The sequence below is a fragment of the Barbus barbus genome (assembly GCF_936440315.1).
Source record: "Barbus barbus genome assembly, chromosome: 46".
NCBI lineage: Eukaryota > Metazoa > Chordata > Actinopteri > Cypriniformes > Cyprinidae > Barbus > Barbus barbus.
The window spans coordinates 3,368,603-3,382,290 of record NC_136724.1 but is presented as its reverse complement, the minus strand read 5'-3'; the positions used below and the strand labels follow the sequence as shown (position 1 = coordinate 3,382,290).

The 13,688-nt window shown below is 37.6% G+C and overlaps 2 protein-coding genes across 6 annotated transcripts in view; both read left to right on the top strand.

The window, feature by feature from the left end:
• Positions 1–765: 765 nt before the first annotated feature.
• LOC306865140 (solute carrier family 35 member G2-like) lies at positions 766–5,381 on the top strand. Its single transcript, XM_079409543.1, has 2 exons — positions 766–995; positions 3,892–5,381. Exon 2 carries the CDS (start codon positions 3,912–3,914, stop codon positions 5,154–5,156), a length of 1,245 nt encoding a protein of 414 aa, XP_079265669.1. The 5' UTR covers positions 766–995; positions 3,892–3,911; the 3' UTR covers positions 5,157–5,381.
• A 4,057-nt stretch (positions 5,382–9,438) lies between these two features.
• Positions 9,439–13,688, top strand: part of LOC306864872 (SH2/SH3 adapter protein Nck1-like) — a 49,031-nt gene continuing 44,781 nt past the window's right edge. For 3 of the 5 annotated variants that reach the window (XM_079409136.1, XM_079409133.1, XM_079409134.1), the window contains exon 1: positions 9,439–9,611. The gene's annotated coding sequence lies outside the window, so the exon portion shown is untranslated. The remainder of the gene's footprint in view (positions 9,612–13,688) is intronic. The other 2 variants (XM_079409138.1, XM_079409132.1) reach the window with 1 other exon arrangement.

Sequence of the window (13,688 nt, the reverse complement as noted above, 5' to 3'; positions counted from 1 at the left end):
TTAATGACAAAATATTCATTTTGGGGTGGAGTATCCCTTTAAGATTGATTGTGCAGATATTGTGTAAAAAAAAAGTTTGTTTGTTTTTAGTGAATGATTTACATAAATAAAATATTAGACATTCTACTGTATATAGGAATAGTTTTACTCAAAAAAGAGTTATACGCTGTAATTCAACAATTGAATGTAACAGTAATTACACTAACAAATTCAACAGTTTGACAGTTTAAGAATGTTGTTTTTCAGAAGTGAGTTGCCATTCATGAAAGTTTCTGTGACAGAGTTCATGAATATTTAATGAGGCAAGAAGGCTTATGATTGGCTGTCTTCTGCGAAACAATGCATGGTCATATTATACTGCTGCATCATTTCTCATTTTATACCTTTGACTAAGGCTTCATAACATGTATAACCCTCTTTCCGCATGACAAGTGTGAAATGTTGCTTAACTCAACATTTTTCTCAACATTCAAGTTTTGACTTATTGCTGTTTTGGCTAATTATGTAAATCAAATGTAGATGCGCAAGATGACAGAGGTGTTAGGAAGACTTCGTTAAACTAACTCTAACGTTAAATAGTTCCACATTAAATAAGAAAATATAAAAAGAGACTCTAAAAGGCAGCGTGGTGCCCATTTCTGCCGAGAAATAAGCTCAGCTCAGCATGCATGTGCCTCTTCTGGCGCTGAAGATGATGGTGTTAGGTTGAAGCAGTATTCACATGGTCTACCCCACCCTCGCTCTGCTATCAGACAGGAAACAAGGGGTTTGTCTTGGGGAGCATCGCCTCTCTGTGCCACCCCAGCAGAAACACTAGCGTCAGGAGCATCGCGTGGATGAGACGCGCACCTTGGAGACGTCCAGCGCGTCCGTGAGGAAAGGATGGAGACATGGCAAGCGCAATTCTCCATATCTTGACGCCAATGAATTAAACACTTATGTTTCATCCTCAAGAGCTTTAAAGACAGCTGGATCCTTTCGTTGAGAGAAGCGTGGTGAGTGAAAACTGCTCGATTTGATGCGCAATATGGAGACGTATTTGCGCCGGCGATATTTGCAGAAGGAGAAAATAAATATGACGCGTTTTGATTGTATGTGTGTTTTTGCGCAACAGTGTTTGAATGCCGAAATTCTCATAAATAATCACATTTTGGCGAGTAAAGTATTTTACGCTGCGTGCAGAATTTGCAGTTAGTGTATTTGCACGAAAGTGCATGCAAATTAATGCAAAATAATTATAATACGAGCATGCATAATATAGCCTATCGTTTTTTTCGGCTGGTGAAATGTTCTAAATTGATATTTTCTGCACCAAATCTCCTCTCAGCTTCATTTAGGCTACTGTGGTTTTAAATGATAATGCATGATATCTAGCATTTGGTAGGATATGTATTACAGAAACCAGAGACATCTCAGGTTCATTTTTGGTTCAAAGGCTGTGCCCCTTGCAAACCTCCCAAAAAATCATCCTTTCTTCAGCAAGATTTTTCACGTCTCCAGCTTCACAGTACGCCAATATGATTCATTATAGCCGTATCATATAATATGACATTTTTACGAGTTATGAGGTTAGAGCATAATAGGTGGGCTTTCATCAGAAATATATTGTTGATATTGTTGCCCCCTGGTGGGGCTTTTGGTTGTTAGCAACGTTATTTGCTTTCAATCGGGTAAAAAAAAATCAGACCATATTTTTTGGTTGTGTGATGCACTCAGAATAATTTTTTTAGTTTAGTTTTGTTTTGTTTTAGCCCATTATAAAGTAATTAGAAATTTGGGCCTATACAAAGAAATAGATCTATAATGATGCATCTTGTTTTACTATACATGCAAAAACTGATTTTTACATTACTTAATGTTAAAATTGTAATTGGACTGATAATCCAAACTCAACCATTTCACCACTATCTAGTTTCCTTCCCCATTACATAATTTCTTCCCATCACACTGAATCAAATTCTGCTTATCTGAGCAGGCGCTACAGTACTTAAATATAGAAATTGCTTTACACATGGGGCAGCAGTAGAGAGAGACACACAGGGAGAGCATGCGAGAAAGGAGACCATTGAAGCAGCGAGTTATGAATTATGTAAGATTTTCTCCTGTGAAACCACCGTGCAAGCTTGAATTGGCAAAAAAAAAAAAAAAAAAAAAAATATATATATATGCTTTTGATGTTCACTGTTAAAGATAGACTGACGATTCAAAAATGAAGATTATGATATTATTTACTCATACTCGAATCCATATTCTGTTATTATTCCACTGTCAAACACAAAAGGAGCAATTTTAAAGAATCTTTATACAGACTCAATAATGACCATGTTTGTCAAGCTTTAAAAAAAAACACCGTAAAGTACAATAAACATTTAAGTTATATATTCCAGTGATCGATTAACCTGTGAACTGCTGAAAACAGGTCATTGAGACACTTAACTCAGTCACTTAACTTTTTTTTTTTTTTTCTTTAACTTAGCAAATCTTATTTATCAGTAGATCATGAAAATCAAGCCGGTTCTCAGATTTTAAGCAAGTTAGTCTGTTCTAATATCAGATGGCTTGGGAAATCTTGGAATACAGTGTCCAAGTAATATGGACTACTTTCATTGTGCTTAAATATTTTTGTTTGTTTGTTTCTTTCTTTCTTTCTTTCTTTCTTTTGGAGCTTGACATATCAATAAAAAATAGTCAGCATAAAATGAAATTTCAGATGAACAATTCATCTACTATTTGTATTGTTCAATATTTATTTATTTATTTGACCTTGTAATGCTTAGCTAAAGTGTCATAACTCAACTTCTTTATGGTGACGTGCGCCAGACCGCTTAAACACCACCTCTCCATAATCAACCGTAAATTGATTAAGTGCAATGCCCAACCCGAGCAATATCACACTATTCACTGTGCAATGCCCATAAACCCATTGAACAACTATCCCCACCATACATTTATTTTCTTTCCAGTAATCATTTACTCATGCACATTGTCATCACTTGACACTACTTCCGTTCCATTGCAACTGATTTTAAGATTATTCAAAAATTCTACTTTTCGTCTTGTACAAACAAATAATATGAGTTTGGAATGACAAGAAAATTTGTAAATAATAAGGGCTTCCACATCAAAGGAAAGTTTTCATAGTTCCTAATTGCCGTGTTGACACCGTAAGAACTGGGAGCGATTTTAGTTTTAAGAATGCCTTTTGGTGGGGCTAAATTAGCTCCTACTTCAGAATAGGGTCTAACCCAGCAAAATAGGAGCTACCACACGGTAAAAAGAAAAAAGAAAAAAAGAAAATAAAAGGTTGAGCAAACTTAAAAGTTTAAGGCAACCAGCTTCAGCAGATTTTTGAGTTTTCTCTACTTTTTTTTTAGGAGATTTTTGAGTTTTCTCAACATTTTGTTGTAATTTGCTCAGCTTTTTTTTTTTTTTTTTTTTTTTTAAGTTTTCTTAAAAGTTGAGAGCACTCAAAAATCTCCTACAAAAATAAGTTGCCTTAAAGTTTGTTCAACTTTTCTTTTTTCTTTTTTTTTTTACAGTGCAGTAACCTACAGAAAGTGTAAAAGTTTTAAAAGCCATGTAAACACACAGTTTACATATAACTCCACAAACATGAAAAACAGCATTAGGTTGCTTGAATACAGAAATCCAGGCAGTTCCCCGTCCTCCATCCTCCAGTTGTTGACGTTAAATGACATTACTACCGATAGTGCGAATGCAATCAGGAAAATGGCTCTATGGGAAATTGCCCTGGTGGCTAGTTCATATATCTACCAGGTTCAAAAGCCCTTAATTATATAATGTTCATTTTACAGCCCTGCTCTAAACTCACCATCTTCTATTTTCATATACTTGTGTGTGTTAATCCCATGATGTCCGTGTGTTTCACAGCTCTTCTACAGCTGAAGAAAATGGATCCGTCCCCCACGAGGCAGCAGTACGGCTCCAAAAAGAGGGTTAAGATCCACCCCAACACCGTGACGGTGAAATACGCCACACATTTCCCCCAGCCGGGCGATGAGGGATACGATGACGCGCCATCCTTCGAGGACTTCGGCTCGTTCATGGACAACAACCCGAGCAAGAGACTGGTGTCAGAGAGCGGCCAGGGCAGGACTTTATTCGGCACTATGGATTCCCATCCCAAAGCCGATCAGAGAGATAAAGGAGTGGGAGGTCAGCTGGCGAGCTTCGGCGAGGCCTCGGTCCTGGCCTCGCGGGTCACCTGGGGGGCCCTCTTTGGGGCGGCCATCGCACACGGATGCGTGGCCCTCATTACGCGCCTAGCAGCCGACCGCTCCAAAGTGCCATCATTAGAGCTCATCTTCATCCGCTCGGTGATCCAAGTGTTGTCTATACTGGTGGTCCTCTACTACAAAGAGGCTCCCTTCGGGCCCAAGGGCTATCGGCTGCGTTTGTTCTTCTACGGGATTTGCAACGTAATCTCCATCACGTGCGCATACACATCCTTCGCCATCGTTCCACCCAGCAACGGCACCATCATGTGGCGAGCCACCACCACAGTTTTTAGCGCCGTTCTGGCTTTCCTGCTCCTAGATGAACGCCTCGGTTACACAGACGTAGTGACGGTCGTAGGTAGCCTCTTTGGCCTGTGTCTCGTCATGATCCCCAACATCGCCGACGAGGAAAAGTCTCCTCTGGGATTCTGGAAGGAAGCTTTTGGCTACACGATGACTGTAATGGCGGGTCTGACCGCCGCCCTGTCCATGATCGTGTACCGGGCCATCAAAGAGCGAGTCAGCATGTGGACGGCGCTCTTCACCTTCGGCTGGACAGGAAGCGTGTGGGGGGCATCCACTATGTTCATCATGCAAGAACCCATCATTCCCTTGGATGGTGAGACGTGGGGCTACCTCATCGGAATCTGCGTTTGCTCCACCGTGGCATTCCTGGGCGTCTACTACGCCCTCAACAAGTTCCACCCGGCTCTGGTTAGCACCGTGCAGCATCTGGAGATCGTGGTGGCCATGTTTCTTCAGCTCATCGTGCTGCGGATGATCCCGTCCGTGTACGACGTCTTCGGAGCGCTGGTCATCATGGTCAGCGTGTTCGTCCTCACGGGGCTCAAGCTTTACAGGGTGAGCCGGGCCATCCGACAAGATTACCAAGAGATTCTGGACTCGCCGATCAAATGAGAGCACCGACGTGTGTGTACTCGAGCGCATGAGGGGGCATGTATATGTGTGTGTGTGTGTGTGTGTGTGTGCAGTGTTTCCCGGCCCACTTTCTCTTACAATTGTGCAATCATTGAATGTCTGGATCTTCGGCATTTGTTTCAAATCGTGTCGTTGGAAGACTGCCATTGGTGTAATGTCTTTGCTAACTGTTGATGTGTGAAAATAAAAACAGTGATCCATAGTGCCCCCCTCTGATAGCATTGATTTTTTCTTGTGTCACTGAAGCAAGAGTAAGATGCAGTAGCCTAAATCTATAAACAGTGGCATTGGATACTCTTACAGATCAATTTCACACACCAAACATCGAATTTGTTACACTTTTTGTGTTTAATGTTCAGTGCTAATCCAGTTTTCCCAGATTTTACAGATCCAATTATGAACAATTTATTAAATGTATTCAAATATTTTATTAGTTTTTAGTTATTTAGTAATTAATGAATTAATAATTGTTCATATGTATATATGAACAATATTTGACTGTAAAAAAAAAAAGTTCTCGTTTCAACCAGATGAATTTGCACTAAAATAGTGTTTGATTGGAAGCAAAGCCCTTTTCTCCTCTCTTTTAAGATTCCCTACTTATTTTGATATCTAGATATGCACAATTATATGCATTTTATTGAGCATTTATCCTTTTTGTTGCCCATTTCCTACCTGTTCTTCAGGTCATGACCTTTCGGTAAGATTAAACTCATCCATATTTCCATGGCCCATGGATCTAAACAGAACAAAACCCATTTTGTAAAAATGTTATAAATTAACTTGTATTGATTTTCTTCAGTTCTATCTCGGTATGCGAAGGCGATCAATACAATCCCTGCCTGAGTGATGGAGGAACTTGTGCTTGGAATTAGGCATCATTGTATTTATTTATTTATTAATTTTTAATCTCATCAGACTTGAAAGAAAACCTCTTTTGAGAAGATTACGCAGCAACCTCAAATGATGTATTATAGGCACAGAGGAAGTGTCTTCCATTTCAGTTCTGACACTTTTCTGTGAACTTAACTGACTCACTCATATAAATATCTGTTCATATTTTATCATCATAACCATCATTTTTGTAGTCGTATTGCACTGGGTTGTGCACATGCTCTTTTTTCATTCCCCATCTCCTGTTTCCGATATGAAAGTAAAAGTAAATATACATACATATATAAGTCTGTGGTAGAATCTCATGAAATTAGTCCCACTCTAAATAGCCCCAGCTGCTCTGCTGTTTACCACCATCATTTTCAGTGGTATTTAGTTTTGTTTATACCCTGCCACAAAGGTTATATTTAAGATCAAAGTAATCATTGTTTCCCTCAGGCATATGAAAGCTGTGGTCATGATGAATCGCTGCTCGGTTTGTTGGCAGGGCCTAGAGATATTTTTATATTTTATCTTTTACAGAGCATGAGCAGAGCATGAGATTGTCACAGTGCTCCACAAGGTAGCACTTTGGAGACATTTTATTCTTAAAGGAATAGTTCAATCAAGAATGATATCACTGTTTACTCGGCCTCAAATTGATTCAAACCAGTAAGAGTTTTTTTTTTCTGTGGGATACAAAAAGAGGATTTGGAGAATTAAAATGCACGCAGCTCTTTCGATACAGTTTGTAAAGGACCAAAAAAGATGAATGCATTCAAAGCTAGTGCATTTGTATATAAGACCTGGAATATTGCTCACAGTCAAATTAACTACTTATGGTGTATTTTAGTTCATTTATGGATTATCTTTGCTGTATGAAGATTCTTAAAGAAATGTTGTGTTCCACAAAAACAACAGTATATGGGTTTTGAACAACATGAGCTTCTTCTATTTATTTATAAAAGAAGAGGGGGAACAAATATAGTCTAACTATAACAGTTATAGGATAATTCACCCAAAATGAAAATCAAGATGTAGACGAGTTTGTTTCTTTATCAGAACAGATTTAGAGAAATGTAGCATTGCATCTCTTGCTCAGCAATGGAGTCTCTGCAGTGAATGGGTGCCGTCAGAATGAGAGCCAAACAGCTGATAAAAACAGAAAAACACAAGTAATCATTAAGGCATTTTATCGTCACACTGTTGCTTCTGGCTAAAATACAAATCCACTATCTATAATATTGCTTTTTCCACTGAAAACTCACCTCGTCTGAATCAGGAGAGAAATAATAAATAATAAAATTATAATTTTAATGGCCTCATTTATAAGTCGCTTTGGATAAAAGCGTCTGCTAAATTACTAAATGTAAATATGGACAGATTGAGTACCGTTTATATGTGTTATCAGCTGTTTGGACTCTGTTTCTGACGGCACCCATTCACTGCAGAGCATCCATTGGTGAGACACTGATGCTATATTTCTCCAAATCTGTTCCCATGAAGAAACAAACTCATCTACATCTTGGATGAACTGAGGGTAAGTATTTTCAGCAAATGATCATTTTTGGATAAACTGTTCCTTTAATAACAGTACATTCACAATTTCATACTTTATCAGTAATTACACTTAATACAGTGTTCTTTATTAATCCCTCATAAAATTTGATATTTGTGACCCTGGACAACAAAACCAGTCATAAGGGTCAATTTCTCAAAATTGAGATTTATACATCATCTGAAAGCTGAATAAATAAGCTTTCCATTGACGTATGACAATATTTGGCCGAGATACAACTATTTGAAAATCTGGAATCTGAGGATGCAAAAAAAATCTAAATATTGAGAAAATCTCCTTTAAAGTTGTCCAAATGAAGTTCTTAGGCATGCATATTACTAATCAAAAATTAAAGTTTTGATATATTTACGGTAGGAGATTTACAAAATATCTGGAACATGATCTTTACTTAATATCCTAATGATTTTTGGCATAAAAGAGAAATCAATAATTTTGACCCATACAATGTATTGTTGGCTATTGCTACAAATATACCCCAGAGACTTAAGACTGGTTTTGTGGTCCAGGGTCACATTTAGCAATTTGCAATGAACGTTTATTCATTGCTAGACATTGACTTTCTTTCTTCCTCTAAGTAATATTATCATCAGATGTTGGTGAATGTCTGAGTCAGAGAGCTCAGAGCACAGATGCCTCTCGGAGTAGTGAGGGATGCTGGATTCTCGGGTGAAGACCGTGGTCATATCAGGCTCTGGGATTATGGACAGGAGAAGGCAGGGGTGGTGCAGGACACGTACAGTAAAGTCCATCTGCTAGGACAGGAAACAGATTGCATCCTGCAGCGTGTTGTGCACCATCTAATGGCTCTATCAGCCATGCGTGAGGGACTTTGAATACGGTCATATCAATGCAACTCATTCAGGTGCGTTTAGAGATGAGATGATGGCGAGTTCAGAAGATGAGGCATTATACACACAATGCATCCAGTCATCTTATAATGTAGTATACCTTTGGTCCAAAAGATCACTGCTTTTATTTTTCTAATTAAATGCAAAGTTTTTGATTACAAATTATATTTCTGGCTAAAAAAGTGAATGTCAGAGTGTCTTAGTGTTTGATGCCTCTTTCTTTTGCTTTAATGATTTAATGATAATAACATGTGTATATATATATATATATTGCTGTAGCATTTCTTTCTTTAAAATTATGAAATAGGCATAATTTCCAAATTTAAATCAAAACAAACAAACAAACATGATTTTGGTCTCCACTGTACATGAATCGTGGGTAAAAAAACAAATCCTATATAAATTGCATTATATTAGTTAATTGGGGATTTAAAAAAATACAATTTAATGTATAAATATTACACAGTATTAATCAATATAGTATTGACTAATAGATAACATTTCTAAGTGTGCTAGAAAGATATGTACTCCAGTGATGATCTTTTGCAGTGTTCAGTGATATGGTTATTTAACAGATAAAATCATCTAGGCCACAACAAAATTCCGATAACAGGATAATTTGATATTTAATTCAATCTATTCAAAAAAAGTTATTTTACAGCAAACAACAATATGCATTTAAGCATCTCATTTAGATGATATAATATAATATAATTTGATATAATGTTGTATTACATTATATAATGATATATAATATAATATAATAATAGATTGTTATAAAAATCTGTAATTGCGAAACTGACCCACTACCGAAACTCCACAGTGTCCCGCGTGATGTAGCTACTTTCGGGACGAGCCCAGCGGATGCTATTGATGGACGTGTGCGCTGACCAATGAGCAAAGACATCACTCTTGGCTAACCAATGAGTAAACGAGTACGCTCTAGACGGTCCCGCCTCCTGCAGCAGGTTAGATAGCGCAGCGGTGCATTGATTGAGTAGAGCCGCTGCATGCATAGAAAACCCTTCCCGTGAAAGCATCAGCTGGAAAACACGCCTGTGATCTAAATAGTGCTGATCATCGAGTGCGCGCTGGATACACGGGAGTCAGGGGTGCACACCGGATCACTGCAGGGTAAGATGACAGATGTTTATGGTCTGGTTGTAGCGCATAGAGCTAAAGCAGTAAATCCGATGGAAACAATTGTGTTCGTAACGATAGAAATATAAAAGGAAACAATCACAGAGATATATTACAGATAAATCACTGAAAGGGATTGTGTAAGGCCTCACATTGCTGTCATTTCAGGACAAACTGCATTATATTCATACAGAAAATGTTGCTAGTGATTCATATGAAGAATATGAATCATATTGTATCATTGTCCATGAGATACGATTATGATTTCTGACTGCGGCATCTGTTTAGATGGGATCTCGGAATTGATATCTGGTTATTATGCAACAGTTATCAAGACAACACCAAACAATTACTAGGTTTAGTGTCTGTGCTCTGATTTAGGGTGGTCTGTATGAATCATCTGCGCTCTATTGAATGTAATAATAATACAGTACTTCATGTATTTTTATTACTTTCACAGCGAACTGTGAGTTACGTTCAAATTCGTGTGAGATTTCTCAGCAAACCCAGAAAAGCCTTAATGGCACACTGTAAAAAATTACCGTGATTTTAACGGTAAAAAACTGTTAAATGGTTAACGGTAAGTTCCTGTAAATATTACAGGAAAAACCTGTAAACTGAAGTTCCCAGAATTCCCTGCGTTGCATTTCAAATTTAGTTTGAATTTGTTGTTTTTTCTTTTCTTCTTAGTTTTTTCTTATCAGTTGTGTTTATTAGAAAACAGTTTTTTTTTTATATCAGTTAATGAAATTACGGTATTTAACTGTTAAAACCTAAAATGTTGTTACTGTATTTTTTACGGTAGAATTCCGGTAACAACAGCTGCCGTTTTTTACAGTAAATTTTACGGATTTCTTTTCACAGTGCACATTCCACAAATAAAGGTCTTAAGTGCTCGATCTAATATAAAATTAATAATGAAAAATAGAAATACATTTGTACGAAATAACTGGCCCGTGTCTACTTGTTATTTTGTACAAATAGTGTTATTTCTTAATATTTGTAATTTTATGGAACATGAGGTGATATAGGCCACTTGTGATTTTCTTACTCCGTGTTTTTGTCTTGTTTTCCTCTGCAAATATCTAAACTTTCTTAATTCACGATTACAGGAGAAGCAAAGTGATGTATGATAGGCCTAATAGTTTTCACTTCATTTGCATACAACAGGTAATTTAGCATCTGAAGTAAACACATCTTGATTTTGGAATGTTTGGAAAATATGCAAGTAAAGAAAAACTGGTAACACTTTAGTATCGAGACCGATTCTTACTATTAACTAGTTGCTTATTAGCATGGCTATTATTAACATATTGGCTGTTTATTAAAGCATGACCTTATTCTACATCCCTTATCCTCCTACCCAATACCTAAACTTAACAAATACCTTACTAATTATTCATAAGCAGCAAATTAGGAGTTTATTGAGGCAAAAGTCGTAGTTAATGGTTTGTTAGTAGCGAGAAACGTTATCTAAATTGATGTCTGTTAGGAAATAACATTATTTGTGGTTTGTATGGTCTGCACTTCTATACAGATGAACAGGATTCAATTATTTTGTTCCAATGTTTTCATTTTTTACACTCGACTTTAATTTCAAGCTCAAATATGTAACCAAAGCTGTTGTAAGAAAGAATGATAAAACAAATATATTTTTAAGTTTATCTCTAAATACAAACCAACATTTGGTCCCAACTAGTTGTTCACTACTGATTGAAAGCACAACGTAGGTTCATGTTTGCCTGACGATGATCAAAACAATGTAGATTACGTCACTCTACAGATCAGAATATCGCTGAGACTTGAACGTGGGCTCTTTTTGTTTTAGAAACCACCCCTAACACCCTAGCAACCACATTGCGACATGTTAAGACACCTTAGCAACCGCATAGCAACACCCTGACAAACACCCACAGGCCTACACATGCATTTCCAAATTTTCTTAGTTATTTGTGACTGGATACCGTATGTGTATTTTCCAGTCGATCACATGTGTTTTTGTGGTGGGTGTGGTGCGGTGCGGTGTGGTGCGATGCATTGCTCTGCAGAAATCTGCACATTGCACCTCCTGTCAGAGTATATGCAGCTTTTTATTGTCTTTTTTATTTCTTTTTCACATACACACCTGGTCCAGCCAGTGAGTCAGCTGCTAATATCCCCTTTTCTGTGGTTTTGTGTTTATCTGGTGGCCTGTATGACTGAGCTTGACATTATCTGAATTACAGGGATGAGCAGTCATAACTACTGTTATTTGATTCTCTCTACTGTCGTCTTATTAAAGTAACCCAGTATTCAGCGTCTGGGAGACGGCCGAGATACAGTGGCCCTGCTTTTTTTGCATTTTCCATGACCTCACAGTTGTGTGTATGAATGTTTTGGGGCCCGGGGCCTGTTGCAGCTGGTGAGTTTCTGTAATTATTGTCACACTGACAGCTCTCTTCGCAGCCTCTCATTAAGTTAAAAAAGAGAGAGAGAGCGAACTCAAATGAATGAGCAAGAGACATTTTGTCTGGGGCCCCGGATCCCACTGAGCTGAGGGGCCCGGGATCAAGGAGAAAGGGTTGGGAAAATGGTGAAAGCAGCTATTTATATTTTGCCATTTCCTCCGCGAGGGGAGCGGGATTCACAGAAGTTGGACGGTTTATCTGCGGTCTGCGGGGACCCCGCCGTCCCCAAACGTGCCTGTGGAAGCACAGCGGTCTCATTGAGTCCTCTCAACCCCCCGCTCTCAGAGCAGCACCTGCTGTTCAGACGCCTGCAGTGACATGGCATTGATTTGCCACACGCGTCTGTCTTTCGCTGCTTTTGTTTGAGCAGTCGGCCAAAAGCTACTGCAGTATTACGTTTCTGGGTCTTTAAGTTGGCTGAGACTGTGCTTGGCCTGAAATCTGCTTTCACTGGGATTCGTTGTTGTCAACACTGAACAGTTGCTTTTGGGATTATAATAACCGTTTAAATAGATGTAATACATTATAGCTTAGATTTTAATATAAAATATGTTTTTATTCACCCCATCTGTTTTCTAAATGCATGTTTTGATTTCATTTTTGAGAATGACGTGTTTTTATATTGATAATATTTCATTAATAATATTCTTAATAATAGAATTTCGTATTTTGTTAATTTATTAAATTGGAAGTGTCTGCTTTTTTCTCCAAATTTTTTTTTTTTTTTTCTAAACGCAGTTTTCCCCTCCATTTGTTTTATTTTTCCATTTTAAATGACTCCGTTTTAATGATAAAATTAAATATTAGTAATCAAAAATGAATCGAAATTAATGTCTAATTAATTGAAATCATGAAACTTTAACATCAATTTATTAAAAGTTTCACAAAAATGTAATTTTTAGAACGTCGGATTGGAGGACCCTTCAAATTTTGTAATAGTACACCTTTATGGCACAATTTTAATTTTGTATGCGGAAATCGCCCATTTATCCAACCCTCTTGGTCTTCTTTAGGTGTAAACACGTGCGGTGATATATATGATAACCAAGGCCTATGTTCATTTCAGACGTTAAGAACTAAATTTTGTCTACCAGCATCTGCGTATTTTGTCTTTCTTCAATTACGTTCCGCTCTCAAAGCGTATGGCGTTCCTTGGTCTTCTCCCGTTTCCTCTCATCCTATGCGGGACTGGATTGCACCATCTGCTGGTCGGCCATCTGCTTCCTTAATATATAATAAGATCCTTGATTGCATTATAAAACCTCTTTCTATTAAAACTATTTGGAATAGGGAATTATCTGACCTTAATTTATCTGTCGACTGGGAGAGGGTGTGGTCTAATCTCAGTTTAACATCTAAAAATCTGGCGCATCGTCTTATTCACTTCAAAGTCATTCATAGAGCATACATAACTCCTTACAAAAGATTCAAAATGAAACTACAATCAAATTTCAACTGCCATATATGTAATACTACATCATCAGGTACTTTTCTGCATATGTTTTGGGAATGTCCTATCACTAGCAATCTATGGACACATGTAAACCTGGTTTTATCATCCTTACTGAAAATTGATTGGTCAGTTAACCCAAGTTTGTGTCTTCTTAATGATGATTCTGGTCTT